The sequence below is a fragment of the Pelodiscus sinensis genome, chromosome 1 (assembly GCF_049634645.1).
Source record: "Pelodiscus sinensis isolate JC-2024 chromosome 1, ASM4963464v1, whole genome shotgun sequence".
Classification (NCBI taxonomy): domain Eukaryota; kingdom Metazoa; phylum Chordata; order Testudines; family Trionychidae; genus Pelodiscus; species Pelodiscus sinensis.
Window position 1 is genome coordinate 239,642,638 of NC_134711.1, and position 24,204 is coordinate 239,666,841.

A 24,204-nucleotide genomic window follows, 5' to 3' on the forward strand; every position below is an offset into this window, starting at 1 on the left:
TACATTGCAAGAGTGGTATAAAGAAGCCTTATTTGTAAAGGACAAAAGGACAGTGTATACATGCTCATGGTCAGGTGTCGACAAATTATGGAAAACCCTACTCACCAGACAAAAAAGGGACTCGCCACCCTCCCCCACAAAAAGTGTTTTTTTTATGGCATAAATTCCTAATAAGAATAAGAACAATAATTACTAATAAGTTGTTAATAAATATCACCCAGGTTATTAATAAATATCTTATAAACCTCTATCTTTTCTCTCTCTGCTGCCATGTCTCCTCCCCTTGCTCCATCAGCTCCCCTGATGCCTACTGCCCCCCCAACACCTCACCCTCTGCTGTCCTGACTCCTGCCCTTCTCACTGCCCTCAGCCTTCCTGAGACCTGCCCCCTTCCGCCAGCCCTTCACTCCGCCCTGTGCCCACTCCTCCAGTAGCCCCACTCTGATCATGTGAGCTGCCCCTCCTCATCCCCTCTCCTAAAATCTCCCTCTACACACCTGCCCTGCCTCCCCCCTCTGGTGCTGGTCCCTCCCCTGCAGGTGTCTGCCCTTCTGCTTCACCCCCAGAATTCCTTGGCACCTGCACCCTCCTGGTGCTTCCCTCTTCCCTGACTTTCCCTGCCCCCTTTGCTCTCTTTTTCCCTGATACCCACCCCCTCACCATCCTCTGCCCCCGTTTCCCTCATGCCTCTGTGCCCTTACACATGCCTTGCTCCATCCCCGCCTTCCTCATGCCCACCCCTTCTTTCAAGCCTTCTCCGAGCACCTCCCCCTCCCCCTCTAGCCCACAGTGCCCTTACCCTCTCCTCTCCCAGCATCACCCTGTCTCCCTCCCACTGACACCTCCCCTCCTGCCCTTTTCCTCATTGTCCGCACTTGGCCCCCTGGCATTTGTGTCTCCTACATCCCTGTCCCTTGGTGCCTTCCCCTTTCTTCTTCTTCTTCTCCTGACCTCCTCCCCTCAGCACAAGCCCCTTCCCCATATTTTTCCCCTCCCCTCCTCTTCCCTTCCCTCCCCCCAGCCCAGCCCCTTCCCCTCCCCAGGGGACAGCTCTAGGTTTTTTGCTGCCCCAAGCAAAACATTCTCCCCCCTCCCCCTTGTTGTCTTTTACACATGTTTGCATTTTGCAATGTTTTTTTTTTGTTTTTCTTTTTTGTCCCACATTTTAGCCCTATAAATAGCAAATAGCATTTTCATTTATTTTTTTCCATAAAGGCAAAGGCGCTTCAAGTGAACTCCCCCTTTCACTCCCTGCTGGGTCACAGCAGCCTATTCCCTGCCCTGTCCAGCCCCTCCCTATGGGCAAGCACCCTTCACTCCCGACCCACAGCGGGACCAGGGTGCAGGGACAGCACAGAGCCAGAGGGGTGGAGGGAACAGTGGTGGGGTACAAGGGTGGCGCAGGGAACGTGAGGCACAGAGCCAGAGGGACGCAGGGATCAGTGGTAGCAGGGTGCGGTGGAGGCACGGGGAATGGGACGTGGGGAACGGGAGGGGCAGAGGGATCGGGGTCTAGGGGCAGTGCAGGGAACGGGCAGCACAGAACTGGGGGGGCAGGGATCGGGGGAGCAGGGTGCGGGGTGTAAGGGCAACGCAGAGCCAAAGGATCGCAGGTAAGAGGGAGAGCAGGGGGTGTAGGGGAGGCGTGGGGAACGGGTGGCGCAGAGACAAAGAGGGGCTGGGGCCGTGGCAGGACTGGAGCCGGTGGGGTGGGCCCTGGCTGTGCCGCACGCCGCAGCCAGCTCCCGGGGACACGCGGCCAGAGACGAGCTGCCGTGACCCTTTAAAATCAGTGGGGTCGGGTCACGCCAGTGTCCTGGTGTCCTGCCCCGCCTCCTTGCGCCGGAGCTGCACACAGGCAGCCTGGTGGGAAGAATCACCGCACTTCCCCCTTCCCAGTGGCGCTGTGCTCCTCCGCCGGCCGGTGGATCGGATGGGGCCGTGCCGCCCATAGTGTGGGCTTCAGTCAGCCCATCACAGCAGCCCACTGGGCCAGTCCGCCCCTGCACTCGCCAGCTGGAAAAATCTACTCGCCGTGGGCGAGTGCATTTGTCGAACCCTGCTCATGGTATTTAGTGATTTAGAACTGGTCTAAATTTTTGGACCGAAAAAAAATTCCCATCAAAATATGGTCCATGAACTGTTTGCTAATGACCTTTCTGGAAATGGCCAGTAGTCCGTATACATTGTGAGTTTGAGTCCCCAGCCCTCCCTTGCTCTTCAGTTACGTCAGATATAACCCTGAGCATATGGCTGCATATATTTGACTAATACCTGGAAGTAAATGGTCAATATTATCTACATTACTATTAGAGGAGGTTAAGGACTTTCTCCAATGCTCCCCCATCCTATTCTCCATCCATCGTACCGTATTTTAAATAGGTCACCAAAATAATCAAAACCAGCGTAATTATATATGAAAGTTTATGCGTCTTTCTGTCCATCTGTGGGTCTGTTTGTTCAAGAATTCCTCTTAAATGGTAAGATCTAAGACCACCAAATTGGGTTTGCAGCTTCCTTGGTTGTGCTAGGAAAATGGGATGTGTCTGGAATATGGTTGTTTTCCATACCATGGAAAGGGAGGGTTCTGACAGGAGGGACAGGTGTACTCTGCAATGGCCACTGGTGACAGCGAAAGTGGGGGACAATTATACTAGCATGGCCACAGGGGGGCGGCCACACCAGGAAAAGAATGGTCAGCAGGGGCTGTCCATATTGCCGGCCACCAGTCCAGGTGGCGCCTCTCCCCAACTCCCCTCCCCTGAGAAGCGGCCACCCAGCCATCAGGGCCAGGCATCACAGCCCTGGCCTCCCCTTCTCCTGCCCCCCTATTGGGCTGCCATGGGAGCTAGGTAGTCCTTCCGCTTCCCCCGCAAGGAGCCTCCAGCTGGGGAGCAGCCAGCACAGCCCTGGCCCTCTGGGAAGAGCGGCTATTGGAGTAGTGCCACCCTCACCACCATGGGCAGCCCCAATAAGTCCCTGCCCCCCCAACCTCCCAACTCCCTACCTGAGGCCTCCTCTGCCCTAAATACTGCACCCCTCATACCCTGAGCCCCCAACACCTGCCTCCCCTGAGCCTCTCACCCCCTTCCTTATTCCTGTACCTCCACCCACTGCCCTCAGCCCCCTCACATCTCCTAACCCGCTGCCCTGACTCCTGCACCCCCCATCTCTAGGTTCCTGCCCTGACTGCTGCACACCCGTCCCCCCACCTGCAGCTCTTTGCTCTGAAGGACCTGAGTTAATCTTCTAGCATTCTGCTTTTTTAACAAATAAAATATGCAGAATTTTTAACTTTTGGTTGCAGAATTCCCCAAGCAGTAGGGTAGGAACTGTGAAAATTATCTTAAATTTCCCAGACAACTAGTTTCAGTTTCGGAGTGGTATTATTTCCATTAGTTGTGGTTATTGTATGGTCCAGGGGTTGGCAACCTATGGCTCCCAAGCCAAATATGTCCCAGTAGGGAGCCAAATAGAGTTCTTTTGCTGCTTGAGCTCAACCCCCTCGCTCCGCCCGCAGCAGGGAGCCCACGCTGGTGCTCCAGCTTTGTGGTCCCCCGCAAGATTAGAGCTCCAGTGCTGGCTTCCTGCTGGGGTGGGGGTGAAGTCCCGAGCCTCGTAGCCGGATCCTGCTTGTGGGAAGAAGTGGATCCATGTGCTGCTGCTTCCCTTATCCCTCCCCCGGTTGGGGGAACAGCAGCGCATGGAGACGATGCCTGGTGGCTTTCCCCACTACACCCATTGGCCAGAATCCAGCCAATGAGAGCAGCGAGAGGCCATGCCTGGGACATAGTGCTGGGTATGGCGTGGGGCGCAAAAGCAAGTGCCCCCCACACTTTCATGCCCAGACCCTGTACTCCACTCCTCTTACTCATCCTCTCCACCAAGACCCCACGCCCCCAGCCTGCTTCTGCACCCTTCCCCCTGGCCAGACACCTACCCCCCACCCTGTTCATGCACTCTCTCCCCTGGCCAGTCGTCCTGCTCCCAGCCTGCTTCTGCACCCTTCCCTTTTGGCTACACGCCCTACCCCCACTCTTCTCTTGCACCTTCCCCCTAGCCAGACACCCTATCCACCCCTGCCTGCTCCTCCACTCGTCCTTGCTCCTGCACCCTCCCTCCGGTCAGACACTCTACCCCGAGCCCACTCCTGCACCCTCACTCTGGGCTAGACTCTGCACCCTCCCTTGCTCTTGTTCCCTCTCCCATGATCAGACATCTTACTCCCAGCCTGCTCCTCCACCCTACCTTCCATCCAGATCTTGCATCCTCACTCCCTCCTGCACCCCCACCTTCTGGCCATATCCCTATCCCACTCACTGGCAGCCCTGTCTCACACACTGAACCCCTCATTTTTGGCCCCACCCCAGGGCCTAGGGGGGCCCCACGAAATCCACTAACTCTGGAACCCCAGAAGAGTTAATTTGTCCAGAGGCTTTGAACATCAGTCCTTTCTGCCTCTTCCCCCACCATGGGGCTGGAGCGCCAGAGGAGTGAGGTGTTCCATTTGGGGGCCACATCAGTGAGGGTTGGGTGCTTTTGGAGGGGTTGTGTTTTGCTTTTCACTTGTGTGGTCCCTAACTGATTTTTCTGTGGGTCTGTGGCCCCCCCCAACCCAAAAAAGGTTCCCTACCCCTGCCATAAAGACAGGGTTGAAACTTTTTGTGTTGGACATAATATTTTACTTCATTTCAAATAAAGCCTGGCCAGTAAGGCCTCAATTGGGGCCCACCCCCCATCTGGCCGCAGTGTCCTGTCCCTGGTCCCAATCCTGGGGCAGGCTTCATAGTCCAGCCCCCATCTCCCGCGTCTCCCTGGTCTGCTGGGGGGGAGGGGGGGGGCGCGCACTAGCTGCGCGCCCCCCTCCCCCCCGCAGCAGACCAGGCTTTTCTCGCCGACGTCTGGGGTAGAGCAGCTGGGGTGCTGCCGGGTTGGTCCCCACCATGCCGAGGTGCGGCGCTGCGGGGACCTACACGCCAGCGCCCTAGCTGCTCTGTCCCAGGCGTCCAGATTCAGCCGCTGTTGAAAGTGATCTCTGCCTCGGGCTTCCTGTAGTCAGCCACTGGTCAGTTTCAGCAGCGGCTGACTTGGTAACACCTGGGGCAGAGCAGCTGGGGTACTGCTGGGTTGGTCCAGTAGCGCCGAGGAGCGGCGCTGCAACCCAGCAGCACCTCAGCTGCTCTGGCCCAGGCGTGTCCGATTCAGTCGCTGCTGGTCAGTTTCAATAGCGGCTGAATCTGTACGCCAGTTCCGACTTACATACAAATTCAACTTAAGAACAAACCTACGGTCCCTATCTTGTACGTAACCCGGGGACTGCCTGTATAATGTTTCATGATGGTGCTATTATTTATCATCATGTCAATTGTCAATAATAAGTTGTATATTTTCAGTCATGCAAATGAGCATTCTTATACTGCAGGGGTGGGAAACGTAAGGCCCAGGGGCCAGAGGTGGTCCCTGGTTTGCCTAAATCTGGCCCTCAGGGCTCATCCCCCCCAGCATTAGGGAGTCCGTGCTAGCTTGCCAGCCCCTGCTGCCCTTGGCCTGAATGATTTTTTTCTGTGGGTCAAAGGCCCCTGGCCTGAAAAAATGATCCCCCACTCCTGTTATACTGGCTCTTTGTTGACCATTTGTTCTGAATGTTAAGGTAGTTTGGCTCTTTAGTTTGAAAAGTTTGCCGAATCCTGGTATGGTCACATTCAGTAGGGCATTTCTGTGAGAGAGTGAACACATCTCGCTTTCAGGTTTCTAAGAGATCAATCCAAGCAATAATAGTCTGTTGTGCAGGAATGGCAGAAATAACTTTAACCATGTTAAAGACAGAATGATACTAGCTCTGCTAAAATCTAGGTCTGCTGAACTCCTGCAGATCTCAGAATATAATGGAGGTTGCAAGAGCTCAGCGGCTCTCAGGTTCACACGTATGGTATTTAAAATCATAAGTGCTGGAAATAGATGTGCTGGGGCTTCTTCTCCATATGCTGGCTTGAAGTAGTAACAACCCAAATACATGGATTTTGCATTCAGCACCCTCCGCCTCCCCACCCCCTGGTAAAAAAGTGTTCCAGCACCATTGCTTAAAATGAAGTGTATATTGCATTTTGCTTTGTCTTGGAGAAAGGCTGTCATGGGTAGCAGCATGAATGTCAAATGCCGCTTAGTATTGTAAATAAGTTGTCTTAAGTTGTGCTGCTTCACTAACTTGGAGTGTGCACTTTTTTCTGAACCCCTTATGTTCCATTTCTCTCAATGTTTAGTTGGGAAGGGTGAAAGAAGAATGATACTATTTGTGTTGTGTATCTCTCTGTAGAAATGCAGGTTTTGAAATAATAATTGCCCAAATATAGAACTAGCCAGATCTCCTTTTTGCACTAAATAGGCTTTCTACTGGAAACTGAACAGGAATAGAATGTTTAATATTAATGGACTGTTAAAACAATGCACAACTGATTTACTGCACAACTAATGCACAAATTCTGTGGGCTACAATAACAGGAACCAATACTTTGTATCCCCAGTTAGGAACTCGGGAGGGAGGGAGACACCTCTGGATCTGTGTATGTACTTCCCCTGTGGCTCTTCTCTTTTCTCTATTCAGAGATGATGAAGAGAGCGGTCTACAGTTCATCCAGCTATAGAAATTAAGGGAATTTCCCTTGCTTTGGACTCCTTTTTTTTCCCCTCTCTCTTCTGATTTCTAGCTCTCTTTCCCCCCTCCCCTGCCCTTTGCAAGGAGGAGTATGTAGGAGTTCCTCACTTACTTTCTCTGTATTATTCTCTTTTTCATATACTTCTTTTTGCCCCCTTTCCGAGCTAAGCAGCTCCTGTCTTTCACTTTTTCCTTATATGGAAATTTCACCATGCCTCTAATCATCTTCCATCTCTCTCTCTCTTTTGTTCTATATAGTTTAATTAAAACTGAACACAGCATTAAAACTGAACACAGCATTAAAGGTATCGGTGCATCATTGATTTATATCAAGGGTGGGCAATAATTTTTGATGGGCCACTTCAAGAATTTGGAAAGTGGTTAAGGGCTGCGCTCTTTCATGTTATTAATGGAGAAGATGCAAGGGAGTCTGGGGGCTTGGGGTAAGGGATTGAGGTGTAGGAGAGAATGTGGGGTCTGGGAGGGAGTTTGGGTGAAGGAGGCAGTTGTAACCTGGGGCACTGGACTGGTGTGTGCAGGTGGTTGGATTGTGACCTAGGGCAGGGAATTGAGGTACAGGAAGGGGTTTAGGGGGATTGAGGTGCAGGGGTTTGGGTTGTGAGATAGGGCAGCAGAGGTCTGTGGTCTGAGGCAGGAGATTAGGGTGCCGGGGGGATATAGGTGCAGGAGCGGGGCAGAGGATTTGGGTATGTGGAGTAGGTGGCAGAGGGTTAGGGGAGGAAGGGGCTGGAGTGCCAGAGGTAGGCTCTGCCCAGGACACTTACCAGCCAGCAGCCCAACAGTTTCTAAAGCAGCTTCCCTGCCTGCCCCACCTTTGCGCAGGCTACAACCATGTGCTCTGTGAACAACTATGAGCCCCAGACGGGAGGAGGGCGTGGTGCTTCATGGCTGCCTGTTATTCAAACAGGCAGCTCCCATTGGCCAGTTTCTGGCCAGAAACCGGCCAATTGGATTGTGCTGGGGGCAGGAGCAGCACCTGAGGCCTTCCCTCCTCCCCTCTCGGCTCATAGGTTTTAAGAAGAAACCACCCAGTAGCCATGTTTGAGTGGTTTGCAGATGGGGTGAGGCAAGTGGGGAGCCTGCCTGGGGCTTCCTGCAGCATCTGCGGGCTAGATCCAGTGGCCTGTCAGGCTAGATTTTGCCCAGGCCTAATGTATATAGCTTGCATTACAATCTCGATCCCATTCCTTGTGCATCTTCACGTAGTGCTTGTTTTATTGACTGCAACTGTACGTTGAGCAGAGGCTTTCATTGAACTGGCCCCAATGATACTCGTGGCATTTTCTGAGCTATTAAGGGTTCATTTAAAATTCACTAACATGTATGAGTAATTCAAATGCTTCTTTCCAGTGTGCATAATTCTGCACTTGTTCACATTGACTTCCTTACGCCTTCATATTGCCCAATTGCCTTTCTTGGTTAAATGTAACAAAAGTGTTAATTTGAGTAGGATGGCAGGATTCTCTTAGTTTCCCTCTATAGTTGGTTCTGTTTGTAGATTGGTTCTGCTCTGGGCCCATGCTTTGGCAGCTGCTGGTCAAGTCCTTGGCTGCTGAAGGAGTTTCATGTGCCGGGCAATTGATTAGAAAATATGAGGGGTATGTGACGGGCCCCCCATGTGTAACGGCATGAGGGAAATGCTGCTGACGCTATTGCTCTGTTAAAATGTGATCCTTAGTTCTATTTTTAACTTTTTTAATGAAAATTATTTAATTAGTTAGGATGCCATTTTATTACTTGACTTTTTTAAACAAACTTTTATTTATTCTGTTTCTTGACCGACACAACTAACAAAGAAAGTAATGGCTCAGCTACATAAATGAATTAATACTGGAAATGAGGGTTTATGTTTTTGTTTTAAACCCCTCTCTTCTCTCCCTACAAATGACTCTCTTATTTGCTGTGCGATAGAACCAGGTTTCAGAACCAGGGTTCTGTGCTCGTTTGTACAGAGTGTGTGCCCCCAATTAAAAGAATTCCTGTTAATGGGTCAAAATGTAACCTTGAATTTCAACAGTTGATTCTGAAATGGTATCTGTTCACTGATGGAAGGGCTGCAGCTCAGTTAGGATCTAGCTTCTCAGCTGGGTGATTCCTAGCAATAATAAAACCAACAGCCGGGTTCCCTTTCTCTGGTTTCTTCTGGTCAGCGTGTTGCTATTGAAGACTTAAAGAACCCTGCTCTCTGAACTTCCAAGGTTTCTGTATAATTCAACATGCTGTTTCTTTTAAAAACAGAATAGCCGTGTATGGCAGAGGACAATGCAACATTCATGTGTGGGCCAGCACGTATTACAAAGGCAACCACAGCATTAGTGCATTTAGTTATAAGCTTTTTGACATTGATGATGATTCTTTTACTAATAGTCAAATGGAGTGAGAGGGCTCTGACAGATTTTGGTTGTCTAATACTGCAGTGTTTTTAGATTATTAGACCTTTACCTAGAATTATTCAGGGATTCATTAAGGTGATCTGTTTCTTAGTCATGTAGGCTGCTTTTCCAACAACATGCTTTAGAATGGCATAATTTAAGCAAGTAACAATAGTTTTCTCTGTGGGTACTTCAGTTATGATATTTGTGATCTATGATGTGGGCTAAGAATTTTTGGGAAGGCATTATGTTATCACCAGCAGATGCATGCAGCTAAGTGAAAGGTGCAAAGTCATCTGCAAAGTTAACTTGAGCCTTATTTGTTTTTACAGGCATAGTAAGCACAACTCTACAGTTTGTTCTGCATGCTAAATGACATGGATAATTTAGATTTGTGAATATCCTTCTGGACCCAGTCCTGTGAGGTAGTGAATGCCCACAGCTGCCTTTGAAGTCGGGGCAGGGGGCAGGGGGTGGGGAGCGGGGAGGGGGGGAGCGGCTGTAGGTGCTTTTCACTTTTCAGGTCTGTGCCTTTTCCTCAGATGCTGCTGCTGTTGTTGCTTAGCCTTTCTGCAATAGCTGCCCTTAACAGAGTCCAAATAAATGTCTTTGGAAGTGTGACCTGAGATTCTTACAGTAGCAAATGGCTTCATGGAAACATTTAAGCTTACAGGTTACATTTAAACTCATGGATTTTATTAAAAAAATGTACTTGTGCTAAAGTCCGTGAATAACTTAAATAAGTTCCTTCTCAAACATTTGAGAAAACTGTTGCCTGGTATCCATAAAGACTTGTGATGTTGTAGCATACAGTTTTGTTTATATAGTGGTGTAACTGAGATTAGTACTTATTTAGCCAATCCCTCACAACTCTAATTGGAATATATTTGTATCGATTTAGGTCTTTGTTTAATTCCGTACTATAGTAACCGATTGTTTCAGAATATGAGTGAGGTATAAAAGAGATTTTAGAAGCTGAGTATGGGGTATTAGTGTGATGTTCATTTTAGTAGTAAACCTTTTGGTTAACATTTAGATGTAATCTCACTTCACTATATCATTTTAAAGAGATGTGTGCAAAGAAACACATCAAACATTTGATGTAATGTGTCACTAGTGCCAGAAGAGGGTAGACCAGTTCAGCTGTGATGGCATAAGTTCTTTGCAGAATGTAACTAGTTCTGGAGTAGCATTTTGTATATGTTTGTCTGTCTCTGTCTCTAGACTAGTGTTTCCCAATTTTTTATTTATTTATTTATTTATTTATTTGGCCATGGAAGCCTTTAAGAATTTTGAGGAATCCCAGCCAGGAAAATTTGTCTAGCAGAAAAAAAAACAACCAACCAGGGCTGTCTCTTTAATGGGGGGGAAAGGCGTTCCGAGTTCTCTCAGAACCCTTACCAGCCGTGGGGGGGGAGGGGGGAAGGAGTCTGTCTTTTTGTGCTGGGGGGGGTTCCAATTTCTCGCGGAACCCTTACATTTGCTTTGCGGGACCTCGGGGTTCCGCGGAGCACCATTTGGAAAACACTACTCTAGACTATCTTTGTTCTCTCTCACTCTCTCTCTCTCTCTCTCTCTTTCACTATTAGATCATTCAGAGCTTCTATATGGGTGGTTTTCATTCATTAATTTTAGTTTTATTACCAATAATACACATTTAAAAGCTCTTTATTTTTCTTTTGCAGTTCCTATGTTAGATTTGATATTATTCGAAGAATAATAACTAAGGTTTTTGGAAACGAAGTAGTCATGGTGATGGGGATTACAGACATAGATGACAAAATAATTAAAAGAGCCAATGAGGTAAATATATGATGTTTACTTGGACAAAAACTTACAGTGCTTAATGTACAGTATAGTCTTGGTCAACAACTTGAGTTTTGTTACTTTTTAAAATCACTGGCTAATTGTTTCCTGGTCTCTCATCTCATGGGCTAGTCGGGGCTGGGAATCTGGCAGAACAGGCATATGTAGCTCTGTGCATGAGGAGGTGTACCTCAGCAGGTGGTTCTGAGGGAGCCGGTATGCTTGATGAGGTGGCTTAAAAGCCAGCTTCCTGCATGCACCAGCTCTCACCTGACAACCCTCCCCTGTTCTGCTGCCTCCGCTACAGCTGGTTCCCCGGGTGTACTGGTTCCCACCGAAGCACCTGTCTCCTTCCACTTCCCCATGCAGCGTGGTGGTGGGGGTAAAGTGGAAGCTCCTGGGAGCTGGTGCATGCAGGTAGCCAGACTGTTTTTACAAAATAAGGTTGTTAGGAAAAGTGAAAAGTCATTGGGGCTCTCATTGGAGCTAAGGAGTTGTCTTCATATTTTTCCCTTAGGATGGAGAAGAATTAACTTAGGAAAGCTGTCCACAGTAGCTACTGTTGTACAGAAATTATGTAAATTGTTGCTATTAACTTTGAAATTGGTCATTAAGGAAGATGGTTGTTTTGTAAATAATCATGGAGAGTCCATCAAATCAAATTGCAGAGGCTCAGTACTGCTCAGGAGTTTGCAGGGAAGGAGCAAGTTGTATAGTGATATGGACCGAAAGGGCTCTCATGGGCTTTTGGTTGACTAATACCACGTTTTTATATTGTTAGAACCTTTCCTAGAACTAGCCAAGGGTTCATTAGTTGTATGTACTACCTTTCTTGATGGTTTCCTAAGCCCTGAAATCATGGGACTACTTACAAGGTTAATGTTAAGGATATGTTTACAGCAGTGGGGTCCTAGAGGGCAAGAATAATGTTAGTTAATAACTTTACCAAAGTTTTCAATGGTGTCTGATAGCTGTTGGCTAAATCAAAAGCTTTGACTGTAAACTCTTCTCAGTAGGATGCTAATCAGTTTTACCATCGGAGCTTAGTGAATAATCATTCTACCTCTTTTTTTCTGCTTGATACAATCCTTATCAGATCACAAAATGTTAATAATGCACAGCTAAGTTGTGAATGCTAATTATTTTTGAAACATTTAAATTGTGTTTGGGGGTTTTTAAAACTTGGTGACTTCTGCCTTCTTGAACAAGATATCTGTCACAATTGATCTCGGCTGCAGGCTGCATGCTCTTTTCCTAAAGAGATCTATTGTGATAGTTAGTAAAAAATTAACATGTAGTGATTACATGGAAAAAGATCCATTTATTTAACTATTAGTCACAGTAAAAGCAGAGAGTTCTCATATTGGCTTTGTTATGTTTCTGGTAAAATACATTTTTACTCATTCTTCTTCTTTCCCTTAGGAATATTTTTGATGGTTGCAGGCCAGTGCTTTAAAATATGACCTACATTTAAAATGTGTGTGCATCTCTCTCCTTTTTCATATGAGCATCATTGTGATTTCTTTGCAGAGAAAGTTGATTTAATGTGTTCTGAATCTGGTTCATTTCAGGGATGTAAGGGAGAAGTTGACTACCTGATAAGCATGTGTGTCAGAGGCAGCAAGGGGGTGGGGGAAGCAGGAGCCAGCTTAAAAGCCGGTTCCTCCCAGCACTACCTCTGTGGTTTGGGAGGCAGAGGTGGCCCTGGGAGCTAAACCTGCTGCACCTCTGCCTTTTGGGGCTAACTCCCAGGGCTGGCTTAAGCCAGGATTTAGCAGTCCCGGTTCACGCTGGCTCTGGGCTGTTGTGGCGCTGCCTTTTAAAGGAGGCAGCCCGGTGGGCTCTTACTACATTTAAAAGGCAGAGCCACAGTGGGGTTAGCTCTTGGGCACAGCGTGAGCTCGGACTGCTTAATCCTGTTGGCTTTACAGTTTAAATGTGGTAGGAGCCGGGCTGCTGGGTGCCTGGCACCTACTACATTTAAACTGCAGAGTTGCAGTGGGGGTAGTGAGCACCCCCTCCCTGCCTTATTGACTAATCGACTAGTCAAAGGCAGTTCCATCGACTCCTCCATTGCCTGATTAACCACAATTTAACATCCCTAGTTTATTTGCTCCATTCTTTGGTCAAAACTAACGTCTGTGCTGGGAAGTAGTTTTGTTTACAAAAGCTCTGACTGCTATGTTAAATGAACCTGATACTTTTATTTTATATTTACCAAGTCCTGTGACCGTAAGTTGTACTTTCAGGGGTGCGTTTACAGTTACTAGAATAGAGGCACACTGAAGTCACCTCACCATTTTATGGGTATTTAGAGAAGGAGGTGTTAGAGCAGTCAGTGGCTTTCAAACTTTCTTTCTCATGACCCAGTTGAAGAAGACTGTGGATGCCCATGACCTAGTATAATTTGACTAGAGTGTGGGCTCCAGGGTGGGGCAGAGGATGAGAGCTTTTGGGTTTAGGAGGGGGCTCCAGCTTTGGCAGGGGGAAGAGTCAGGGCTGAGGCAAGAGGGGCTCCTCTTGAGCAGCCCCCAGTCAGCAGTGCCGCGGAGGATACTAAGGGTACGTCTAGACTACCGGGTTTTGTCGACGGAAGTTTTGTCGACAGTATCTGTCGACAAAACTTCCGTCGACAAAGAGCGTCCAGACACATTGAGTTCTGTCGACAAAGCAAGCTGCTTTGTCGACAGAACCCCGTAGTCTGGACGCAACCCTACAGGCAATAACACCTTCTGTCGACAGAACTCTGTCGACAGAAGGTGTTATGCCTCGTAAAATGAGGTATACCAGCGTCGACAAAACTGCTGAGTTCTGTCGACGTTATGTCGACAGAACTCAGCGGTAGTGTAGACGCTGGTATAGTTTTGTCGACAAAAGTCCACTTTTGTCAACAAAACTCGGTAGTCTAGACACACCCTAAGTCAGGCTTCCTGCCTCTCCTGGCACCGCAGACCATGCTGTGCCCCAGAAGCAGCCAGCAGCAGGTTTCCAGCCAATGGGAGTGCAGAGCTAGTGCTCAGGGCAGGGGCAGTGTGCAGAGCTGTGTGCTCATCTCTCCTCCCACTCCTGTGCCCCACCTAGGAGTCGAACTTGTTGCCAGCCACTTCTGGGGCGCAGCATAGTGTTCAGTGCCCTGACAGGCAGGTAGCTGCCTAAGCATGCCCACTGGTCACGTGATCCTCCTGCAGCAATGAGGCCCAGTGCCTGACATTCCATGACCCAGGACTGGGTTGTGACCGGTAGTTTGAAAACCACTATGTTAGTAACAGTCAGTAACAAACCCTGATTAGGACTGTAGGTTTGTCGTAATATTGGGTGGGAAAGTCTTTAGAAGAGATGTGGTAACAATAGCATAGGTAGTAGAAGGCGCACAAATTATTGTAAATATAAATCCTAGCTATGTATTTACAGAACCAAACCTCAATTTAACAGTTTGTGGGCACCACGGTTCTTCTAGATTGCTTAGCATGTGCCTTTCTCTATTAGTTCTCTTCATTGGTTTGGTACAGCTCCCGGAACATCTCTTGGTCAAACAGTGCCCTGAGAAACCCAGAATATGATGCTTTGATCTCACATTTATAACTTTTCTGGGTACCTTTTGTGTTTTTTCTTTTTTCTTTGGTATCTTCATAACATTTCTGTGAACATGGTCTTCAGATGTGATTTAGCTTGCTCTTTGTTCCAATGAGTAGGGCTCGTCAAGCGGTGGCGAGTCCTGCTCGCCAGCCGCGCGCTTTTGCGCTGTTCTGCATTCTGCGCTGGCTCTTCCGGATCGTAATCTACTCGCCATAGGCGAGTAGATTACATTATTTGTCAAGCCCTGCCAATGAGGATAAAGCATTTCTGGATAACACATCATATGGGCATATCTGCATTAGCAGGAGGATGTATTAAATGACCTAACAGGCCTTTTTTCATCTATTTCAATTTCCCCTAATTCTTCTAACTCACTAAATGTCTTTTTTAATAAGACTTATCAAGCACCAAACCTTTTGTTTCACTCTGTAGGATCCCTATTTCTTTTTCAGTGGGCATTACTCATTATTATTTGTTTTTAGACCTTCAGCCAGTTTTTAGTCCATATCCAAAGGAAGTCTACCTACTTTTGAAGTAAGATTTCTTGATGCTGTGTCAGACGCTTTACCGAATTCTAGATATATGACATAATTTCATTCTCCTCCACTTTATAACTCAGTCCAAAAAACCATTTGTTTTGTCTGGAAAGATTTGTTCCTTATACTCTCATGCTGTTACAGTAAACTTCCGATAATCCAGCACCTTTAGGACCCAGTGGGTGCTGGATTATCGGATATGCCGGACTATCAGAAGGGGGGGCTATGAGAGGTCTGGAGTGGGGTGGGAGGGGATGCCACCCCAGACCCCTCATAGCCCCCACTTACGATAGTCCGGCTCTGCCCCAGGCGTCCCTGATTCAGTTGCTGCTGGTCAGTTTCAGCAGCAGCTGAATCGGGGATGCCTGCAATAGAGCAGCTGGGGTGCTGCCGGGTTGGTCCCGCAGCGCCGAGGGGGAGCGCTACAGCACCAACCCAGCAGCACTCCAGCTGCTCTTGGGGACGCCTGGGACAGAGCAGCTGGGGTACTGCCCAGTTGGTCCCGTAGCGCTGCCCCTCGGGGCTGCGGGACCAACCTGGCAGCACCACAGCTGCTCTTGGGGACGCCTGGGGCAGAGAGGCTGGAGTGCTGCCGGGTTGGTCCTGCAGCGCCGTCCTTTGGCGCTGCGGGACCAACCCAGCAGCACCCCAGCTGCTCTGCTCCCGGCTTCCCCGATTCAGCTGCTGGTCAGTTTCAGCAGCAGCTGAATAGGGGAAGCCTGTCCGGCTGCCTCAGCACATCCGGGTTCCTGATGGTGCCGGACCATCAGGAGTCCTGGAGCATTGGATGCTGGACTAATGGAGTTTTACTGAAATTACTGTTAATTCCTTCTACTCTCTAGATTTTTAACCTGATTGTTTTTCAAGTCCTGTTAACAGAATGCATTCTGGCAGAGCCGCAGGTCAGTAAGTAAGTTGAGGAAGGGCTCTCCTAGTGAGGTTGAGAAACAATGTCCTGGAGGGAAATTTCACTGATAGGTCTCATGCTGACATTCCTGCCAGGGTAGTGGCTCCTAGAACTTTCTCAGCGATTAATTTTGGAGCTTCATTTAGTGTCTGAAACAACTCCCTCTTTGGTTGCTAGAAGGGAGAAGAAGCTATTCTTTCACACCAAGCTTTCTCTCATCTGAAAGTGATGAGCCTCCTCTTAACAGGAGTGTTGTTAGCAAGGCAAGATCCTTCTGCTTTACTCTGCTCTGTTTAGGCTTCCGTTGAAGTATTGTGTCCAGTTCTGGACACCACATTTCAAGAAAGATGTGGAGAAATTGGAGGAGGTCCAGAGAAGAGCAACAAAAATTTTAAAGGTTTGAAAAACATGACCTATGAGGGAAGACTGAAAAAATTGGGCTTGTTTAGTTTAGAAAAGACAGAGAAGGGGACATGATATTTTCAAGCATCTAAAAGGGTGTTACAAGGAGAAGAGAGAAAAATTGTTCTTGGCCTCTGATGATAGGACAAGAAGCAATGGACTTAAATTGCAGCAAGCGAGGTTTAGGTTGGACATTAGGAAAGAACTTCCTGCCTGTCAGGGTGGTTAAACATTGGAATAAATTGCCTACAAGGTTGTGGAGTCTCCATCACTGGATATATTTAAGAGCAGGTTGGATAAACATCTATCAGGAATGATCTAAATGGTGCTTGTTCCTGCCGTGAGGGCAGGGGACTGGACTTGATGATCTCTTGAGGTTTCTTCCAGTTCTAGGATTCTATGATTCTACATTTTTCATCCAAACTCCTAGCTGCTCCAATTGGTGGTTCAAAAAGGGCTAAGCCTGGGGTTCTCAAACTGGAGATTGGAGCCCCTCATGGTGTTGCGAGGTTATTACATGGGGGGGGGGGGGGGGGAGGAGCAGTCATGAGCTCTCAGCCTCCATTCCAAACCTCGTTTTGCCTCAAGAATTTATAATAGTATTAAATATATAAAAGGTGTTTTCAGTTCATCAGGGGAGGGGTCGCACTCATAGGCAAGCTATGTGAAAGGGGTCATCAGTACAAATATTTGAGAACCACTGTGCTAAGTGCCAGCCTAGTGAAAAATCAGGCAACTTTAAAATGTTTTAAATTAGGCATCCAAAATCACCTTTGAAAATCTTGATCCTAGTGCCTGCTTTCAGTTGCTTATAACATTCCTGATAAGCACTTCAGAATAAACCTGATGTGTTTCTGGTCACCTAATTCTGAATGACAGCAATAGAATTGAGTTTTGTTCTGTTCATTTCATTCTGTTGCTCTTGTCTGCCAATTCAGAAAGACAGCCTTTCTTTGCTTTACAGGGGTAGCCAAGTTAGTCTGTAACTGGAAAAACTTTAAAAACAACGAATAGTCTAGCAGCATCTTAAAGACTCATAAAACAGTCTTTAAGGTACTGCTAAACTATTTGTTGTTTTTTAAGTTTTTTCAGTTAGTCTGCAGCTGGGCTACCCCCCTGAAGCTTTTGAACATCCAAGGTACTGCATCCAGCTGTATGGAGTGGAAATTCCACTACACAAAGAAACTCGCACAGATCCAAACATGTCATCTTTCTATCCAAGTGCAAACAGATGAACATTTACATGTTTTGTTAGTCTTTAAGGTACTGATAGACTATTAGTTGTATTTTAAGTTTTTCCAGCCTTCCTTTGGCTCACATGCAGCAGAGTATGTTCCAAAACATAAGGACTAGAAACATAGCTCTTGCAAAATGTAATGAGATAACCTTCTCTTGCAAGTGGAAGTACTATGTTCTAGTGAATTTTTCAAGCCCTGGCTATCATGAGTATTTGAGACAAATGTAATAACAATTGTAAACTGGCTCTGTATTTCCACTTATTTATTAACTTTTGTAAAGATCCATGTCTAGCTGTCAACACAGCCTCCTTAGAAACTTGTACATATTGTTGGAGTGTTACTGTACTTTCCAAAATATTAACTATCAGTTCATTTCTCCAACTACATTCAAATATATGAGGAACAGCAATGAAAAGTTCAAAAATACTCATTTTCAATTATAAAAATATTCTGTCTAATGTCTGTCTGCTCTATAAATGATATGTTATCAGTAAATGTTGTAAATTACTTTCGTGCTCCAGGGACATGAGGTAGTCTTAGCATTGGAAGTGAAGCCCCTTACTATATAAAAATAAAAGGTTAGTGGCCTTAATTTGTAGTGACTTTGTATAGAAAGATGTGGACTAAAAGGTTACTATAATTCAAACAGGTAAATTAAATATCACTTTTATGCTATAACTATCTTTTATAGCCTTTGTACTAAATATTAGATTAGTAAACATTCCTACTTTTTTATCCTTCGGGGGCCCCATAATTCTTCCAATTTGACAGTAACTGATACAACTATAATATTTTATATTATTTTGATTTATGAGTCACTTATCTGCCTCTCTTCTACAGATGGATATATCACCATTAGCTCTTGCCCGGATTTATGAAGAAGACTTTAAACAAGACATGGCTGCATTAAAGGTGCAAATATTTAATGTGTGGTCTTTTAAAACTGAAATTATTATAAAGTGTGCTTTATTTTTTAAGGGGACAATGACAACAGGATTTTGAAATATAATTTAAATGACTAACTTCTGATAAATCATCCTTTAAATAGTACAGAGTGAAAATTTTTAAAATTTGTATGAGATCTCTTCTGATCCCTGAATGTATCTTTTAGCAAGGGAGAAACTGTCTCAAGGAATAAATGAACAGTTGTTGTAAGCTCTTCAGGATAGAACTACATATATACCACCTGTGTTTTGGCTGTGCCTTGGGGCTTCATTCTTGATTCTCTCTTAGCACTACTGTAATGAACATGATAGATAAACTACAGAAAGGGCCTGATTTAAAGCTCACTGAAGTCAGGCAGTGTTTGAGTCAGATGTAAAGCTCTTTTAAGTCCATGCAAAAAGTTCGTTCAGATGCACAAAGTCAATAAGCTGGGGGGGAAATGGAGAAAAATGCTTTTTTCAGTACTTCTTTTCAGCTATAATCATCTTAGCTGTTGTGTGTAATTATAATATACACAACATTTTGAGAGAGAGATGTACTCTTAAGTTGGTAATGTTCCTTTAAACATCTGGTATTGTCATACACTAAAACAGCTTATCAGCAGCCTCTTTGTTTTGCTTCTTTATTTAAGGTTCTTCCCCCAACAGTATACATGAGAGTGACTGAAAATATTCCTCAGATAGTTTCTTTTATAGAACGAATAATTGCTAGTGGACATGCTTATACAACCCCCAAAGGTAAGATTTCTAGCAGTACAGTTTGATATTAATGTGTATGCTGGAAATTCATTCTCTTAATTGGAGTTGTGACCATACCACTTTGCTGTCAGTTCAGATATTCAGTACTACAAGTTGCACCCCTCTAGTCCAGTACCCTCGGGACTAGACCAGTGCCAAATCAGAGAATCTGCCAAAGCATAGGTGGTCAACATTATTTAGCAGCATTGCCAAATGCTCTTAGAGGACCCTTGGGGTAAATTAGAGCTAAATAACACCACAGAACATTGAGAGCCAGGATTGGTGGCTGTAAACAAGCCTTATTGAACTGCAGGAAACTTGGCCACACCCATGATAAGTGGACATCCAGCTAACTAAAATCATGCTGGACCATGGATATTGCCAGACTAGAGAGGTTCAACCTGTATTTCTTTCATTGATTGATAACTGACAAGGAAAATGCTGTTAACTTCAATACACTTTTTATAGTTGTTATTACTACTTGAGAGATCATGGAGTCATTGTGGATAGTTCTCTGAAAGCATCCACTCACTGTGTATCAGCAGTCAAAAAAGTGAACAGAATCATTAAAAAAGGGATAGAGAATAAGACAGAATATCTTATTGTCTCTGTATAAATCCATGGTGTGTCCCCCATCTTGAATACTGTGTGCAGATATGGTCACCTCATCCCCAGAAAGATTTCTTGGTATTGGAAAAAGTTCAGGAAAGGGCAACAAAAATGTTTGGGTTATAGAAGGGCTGCCATATGAGGAGAGATTAATAGGACTGGGACTTTTCAGCTTGGAAAAGAGACAATGAAGGGAGGATAAGATAGAGGTCTACAAAATCATGACTGATATGATGAAAGTAGATAAGGAAAAAAAATTTATTTGCTCCCATAACACACAGACTAAGGAGGTCACAAAATGAAATTAATAGGTAGAGGTTTAAAACAAACAAAAGGAAGTATTTCTTTACACAACGCAGTCAACCTGTGAAACTCCTTGCCAGAGGATGTTGTGAAGTTCAGGACTTGAACAGAGTTCAAAAGAGTTAGATAAATTCACGGAGGATAGGTCCATTAATGGCTATTAGTCAGGATGAGCGGGAATGATATTCCTAGTCTCTCTGTGTGATGCTGGGAATGGGCGACAGCGGATGGATCACTTGATGATTGCCTGTTCTGTTTATTCCCTCTGGGGCATCTGGCAATGGCCACTATTGGAAGCCTGATTATTGGGCTAGATGGACCTTTGGTTTGACCCCATATGTCCTTATGTACTAAAATCCTATGCAGTGTAAAATTGCAAAAAAAACACAGAGAAATTAAGAAACACATTTCTGAATCTGCAGCAAAAAAGATGTGAAATACTAACTGTACAATTGGTTCAAAACATTTTAAGGAAGAACATACCAGGATCCAGGAAGAGGCATCTGACTAAATGTGATCTGATGCAGTATGGCCGTTCTTAGAATTGTATAATTTAATTGTAACTGAGGTTTTTAGAGTTAATTCCTTAAGGACATGAATGGTATTATATATTTCCTATGGGGGGAATCCTGGGCTGGAAAATCGTGGAACTGGCACATTCTGTTACCCCAGACGTTGTTATGCACACACCGAGTTGTCCCAGCGGGAAGGTGTGCATCCCCTTTTCGCTTTCATCTTTTGCAAAATAGTGTGTGTAGTGGGGTTTTAGAAGCAGGGCTGGTGGTTCTGGGGCTGGCGGTTCTGGGGGACCTAAGGCATACATTAAGTATGCCTGTGAGAGACTTCATTTGAGTCCCGAAGGGTACAGTTGAACATGAAAGAACCCAGTATGACTTTCAGATGATAGGGTAGGTTTGTAGGCCTGGCAGTTAAGATTATTTTTTCTATGTGCAAGCAGCAAGCTTAATCTGGCGCGCCTTTGAGGAAGCTTAGACAGGGAAGTGCATACACTTATTATTGCAGTTACTTTGAGCAGAATGATTCTTTTAGGAAATGGCACACAACAGATGCTTTGCTCAGGAAGAGTGTTTATCCTTTTATCACATTGGCAAAATGAATACCCCATGTTTGTAATAAACCTCACTGTTTGTTTTCTAACAGGTAACGTTTATTTTGATGTCAAGTCTAGGGGAGACCAATATGGAAAGTTTACTAGTGTTTACCCTGATGTACAAGAGGAAATGGGTATGTTGATACTGACTGGTTTGGAACATTACATTGTATCAGTTAAATGCATTTTCTGAGACCTCACTAGCATGTGTATGAAAGGCTAAAACAATACATACAGTGCTTCTTTTACTTATAGTTCTTTTGTAACTATTTCACGGATATTTATGTTGTGCTGAAGAAGTTTTAAATACACGCAGTAAGAAAAAATGGTCGTTATTTTTTTTTCTATTTTGAAGGTTATCTTTGAATGGAATAGTTAGAAATATTTTAGGTGTGGGTTTGTTAGAGGGAGCTAAAATCAGCCCGGACCCTTATAGTTAAATACATTGAGATATCTTAGTCATATACAAGTCATTGAGCCCAATATAAGGTGAATTGGGTGAAATTCTTTAGTGGTGTTTCAGAGGAAGTTCAGACTACATGATCTAATGATCCTTTCTGGCTTAAAGGCCCGTGGATGAATGAGTCCATTTCTAGCTCATGGTAGAATATTTTTGTTGAACATTTTGGGTATGTCTACACTTGCTCCCTAGTTCGAGCTAGGGTTGCAAATGTAGCCGACTGAAATCGCTAATGAAGCGGGGATTTAAATATCCCGCGCTACATTAGCATAATCTTGTCCGCGTGTTATTCCGCTCAACAGCTGATTCGAACCAGGAAGTGCGCTCTGGGACGCGTTAGTTTGAATCAAACCCCTTGGTTTGAAGTAAGGATACTCCTCATTTTTTGAGGAGTAATGTTAATTAAAAATGAGGAGTAATGTTAGTTCATACCAAGGGGTTTGATTCGAACTAACGCGTCCCGGAGCACACTTCCTGGTTTGAATCAGCTGTTGAGCGGAATAACGCGCGGACGAGATTATGCTAATGTAGCGCAAGATATTAAAATCCCCGCTTCATTAGCAATTTCAGTCGGCTACATTTGCAACCCTAGCTTGAACTAGGGAGCAAGTGTAGACATACCTATGTGTACAATATGTCTGTTCTGGATAGGGGGGAAAAAAAAAAGGGAAATTAAAGTGTATGTCTGTTCAAGAATAAAATCTGGATAGTTCCCCAGATTGACATTATCAATGGCATCATGCATTTGCTCTTCTTGGAGACTTATCCTGTTAATAAATAATAAATTATTGGCAGCTGATAGTGATAAGCGACATGTCAAAGATTTTGCCTTGTGGAAGATGGCCAAGCCTCAAGAACCGTACTGGGCTTCTCCTTGGGGAAAAGGAAGACCTGGTTGGCATATTGAATGCTCTACAATTTCAAGGTCAGATTTCTGAGATTTTTAAATTTTCTGCACATGCATATGATTGCATGCATGTATGATTGATGTGGATTTCATAACTAGAACAAGGAAAGAATGTGCCTATTTGTAATTTTTTTTTAATCTAAACAAAAATAAGAAATTGCTGATGGTAAAGAAACATGTTCATTTTTGCACAAAGTGAAACTAGCCAGACAGATTGCTGAGGTTTTAGTATTTCTTAAAATGTTTGTTCTGTTACTGTAATAAACTGGAGAAAGCATTTGGACTGGAAGTGTTTTGTTCTGTTAAATACTGCATTTCTTTACAAAGGTTCTTGTGATCTGTTTTTGATCAGTAAAATATTGTTACAGTGCAGTGTTTGGAAGCCAACTGGATATTCATACTGGTGGCATAGATCTTGCTTTCCCACATCATGAAAATGAAATTGCACAGTGTGAGGTTTATCATCAGTGTGAACAGTGGGGGAATTATTTTCTACATTCTGGTAAGTAATAGTTTAAAATTAGTCTTTTGTATTTAGCTTTCTGTTTTCCATGGCATGCTTTTGTGCTTTGAAATATGGAGAAAACCTCTACATACAGATGCACTGCTACAATGACCGAGTTTCTGTTTTCTTTGAAATTGAAATTTACCTTAAATAATATGAAATTTACCTTAAATAATGCAAATTAACTCTTTTTTTAATAAGTTCAGAAATGTAGGAGTTTTAAACTGTAATTAGATTTTTGGAACTCTACACTGCATTGCCATGTGAATTCTCGCTCATCCTTCACCTGCTTTCCTTCAGATGTGTCACTTTTAATATTTATTTCTCCAGAAAAATAGAAAAGTTTGTTTGTTTAGGTGTATGTGTACATATATTAGTAAACATAGAAAAACACATCACCTTGAAATCAGAACTCCCAAAATGTGGAGGAACATGAGTAAAGTAGGTAGGTGAGTCGGAATTCTGTGAGATGACGTCCAATTATAATTTTCAGAAACAACCTGTGATGGATTACAAATCAATCTGAGTCCTTTATCTCTTGGCATCAGGTGCACTGGGAAGCGTTCAATAGAATACTGTAATCAGAATGGCAGTACAGTATTTATAAATATAGTTCCCTAAATCTACTAAATTATGCTTTTATCTACTAATAGCATTATTTCCGGTCATGAAAAAAGAAACAAGATTTTGTTTAACACAATCTATAATTGACTCCTGTCATGGAGTCCTTGGCATCCTGAAAAGAAATAACTTCAAACAAAGATTTCTCCCATCTGCTTCTTAGTTGTTTTTTCAGTCTTGTTTCTCCACAACTCACTATAGTTGTATTGCCCAGTTTATTTGGAACTTACTCACTGAATCCCTTATCTTTAAATTTCCCTCTAAAGCCATGAGAGCAATTCATTAGTTTGTCTAAATTGTCATAAACTCATCGAGTTCTTTCTAGCTTCCTATAACACTCTTTTATCAGTGTGAACTTCATTTAAATAGGGAAACCATTTTTCTCGCTCAGTGTTTCTCAACCAGTGGCATGAGTCTCCTTAGGGGTACTCGAGAGAAGTCTGGGGAATGGGGGGGGGGTATGTCAATACAACTGAAATTTGGAGAAAATTGAATT

The 24,204-nt window shown here is 44.8% G+C and overlaps 1 protein-coding gene across 8 annotated transcripts in view; it reads left to right on the top strand.

The window, feature by feature from the left end:
• CARS2 (cysteinyl-tRNA synthetase 2, mitochondrial) overlaps window positions 1-24,204 on the top strand; it is a 62,490-nt gene that overhangs the window by 5,555 nt on the left and 32,731 nt on the right. For 4 of the 8 annotated variants that reach the window (XM_075918559.1, XM_075918564.1, XM_025182911.2 and 1 more), the window contains 5 exons: window positions 18,351-18,422; window positions 19,087-19,192; window positions 21,266-21,349; window positions 22,471-22,600; window positions 22,951-23,084. In XM_075918559.1, coding sequence (XP_075774674.1) covers window positions 18,351-18,422; window positions 19,087-19,192; window positions 21,266-21,349; window positions 22,471-22,600; window positions 22,951-23,084 — 526 coding nt within the window. Of the gene's footprint in view, window positions 1-9,451; window positions 9,471-10,730; window positions 10,849-18,350; window positions 18,423-19,086; window positions 19,193-21,265; window positions 21,350-22,470; window positions 22,601-22,950; window positions 23,085-24,204 lie in introns of those variants that run through there. The other 4 variants (XM_075918552.1, XM_075918553.1, XM_025182910.2 and 1 more) reach the window with 2 other exon arrangements.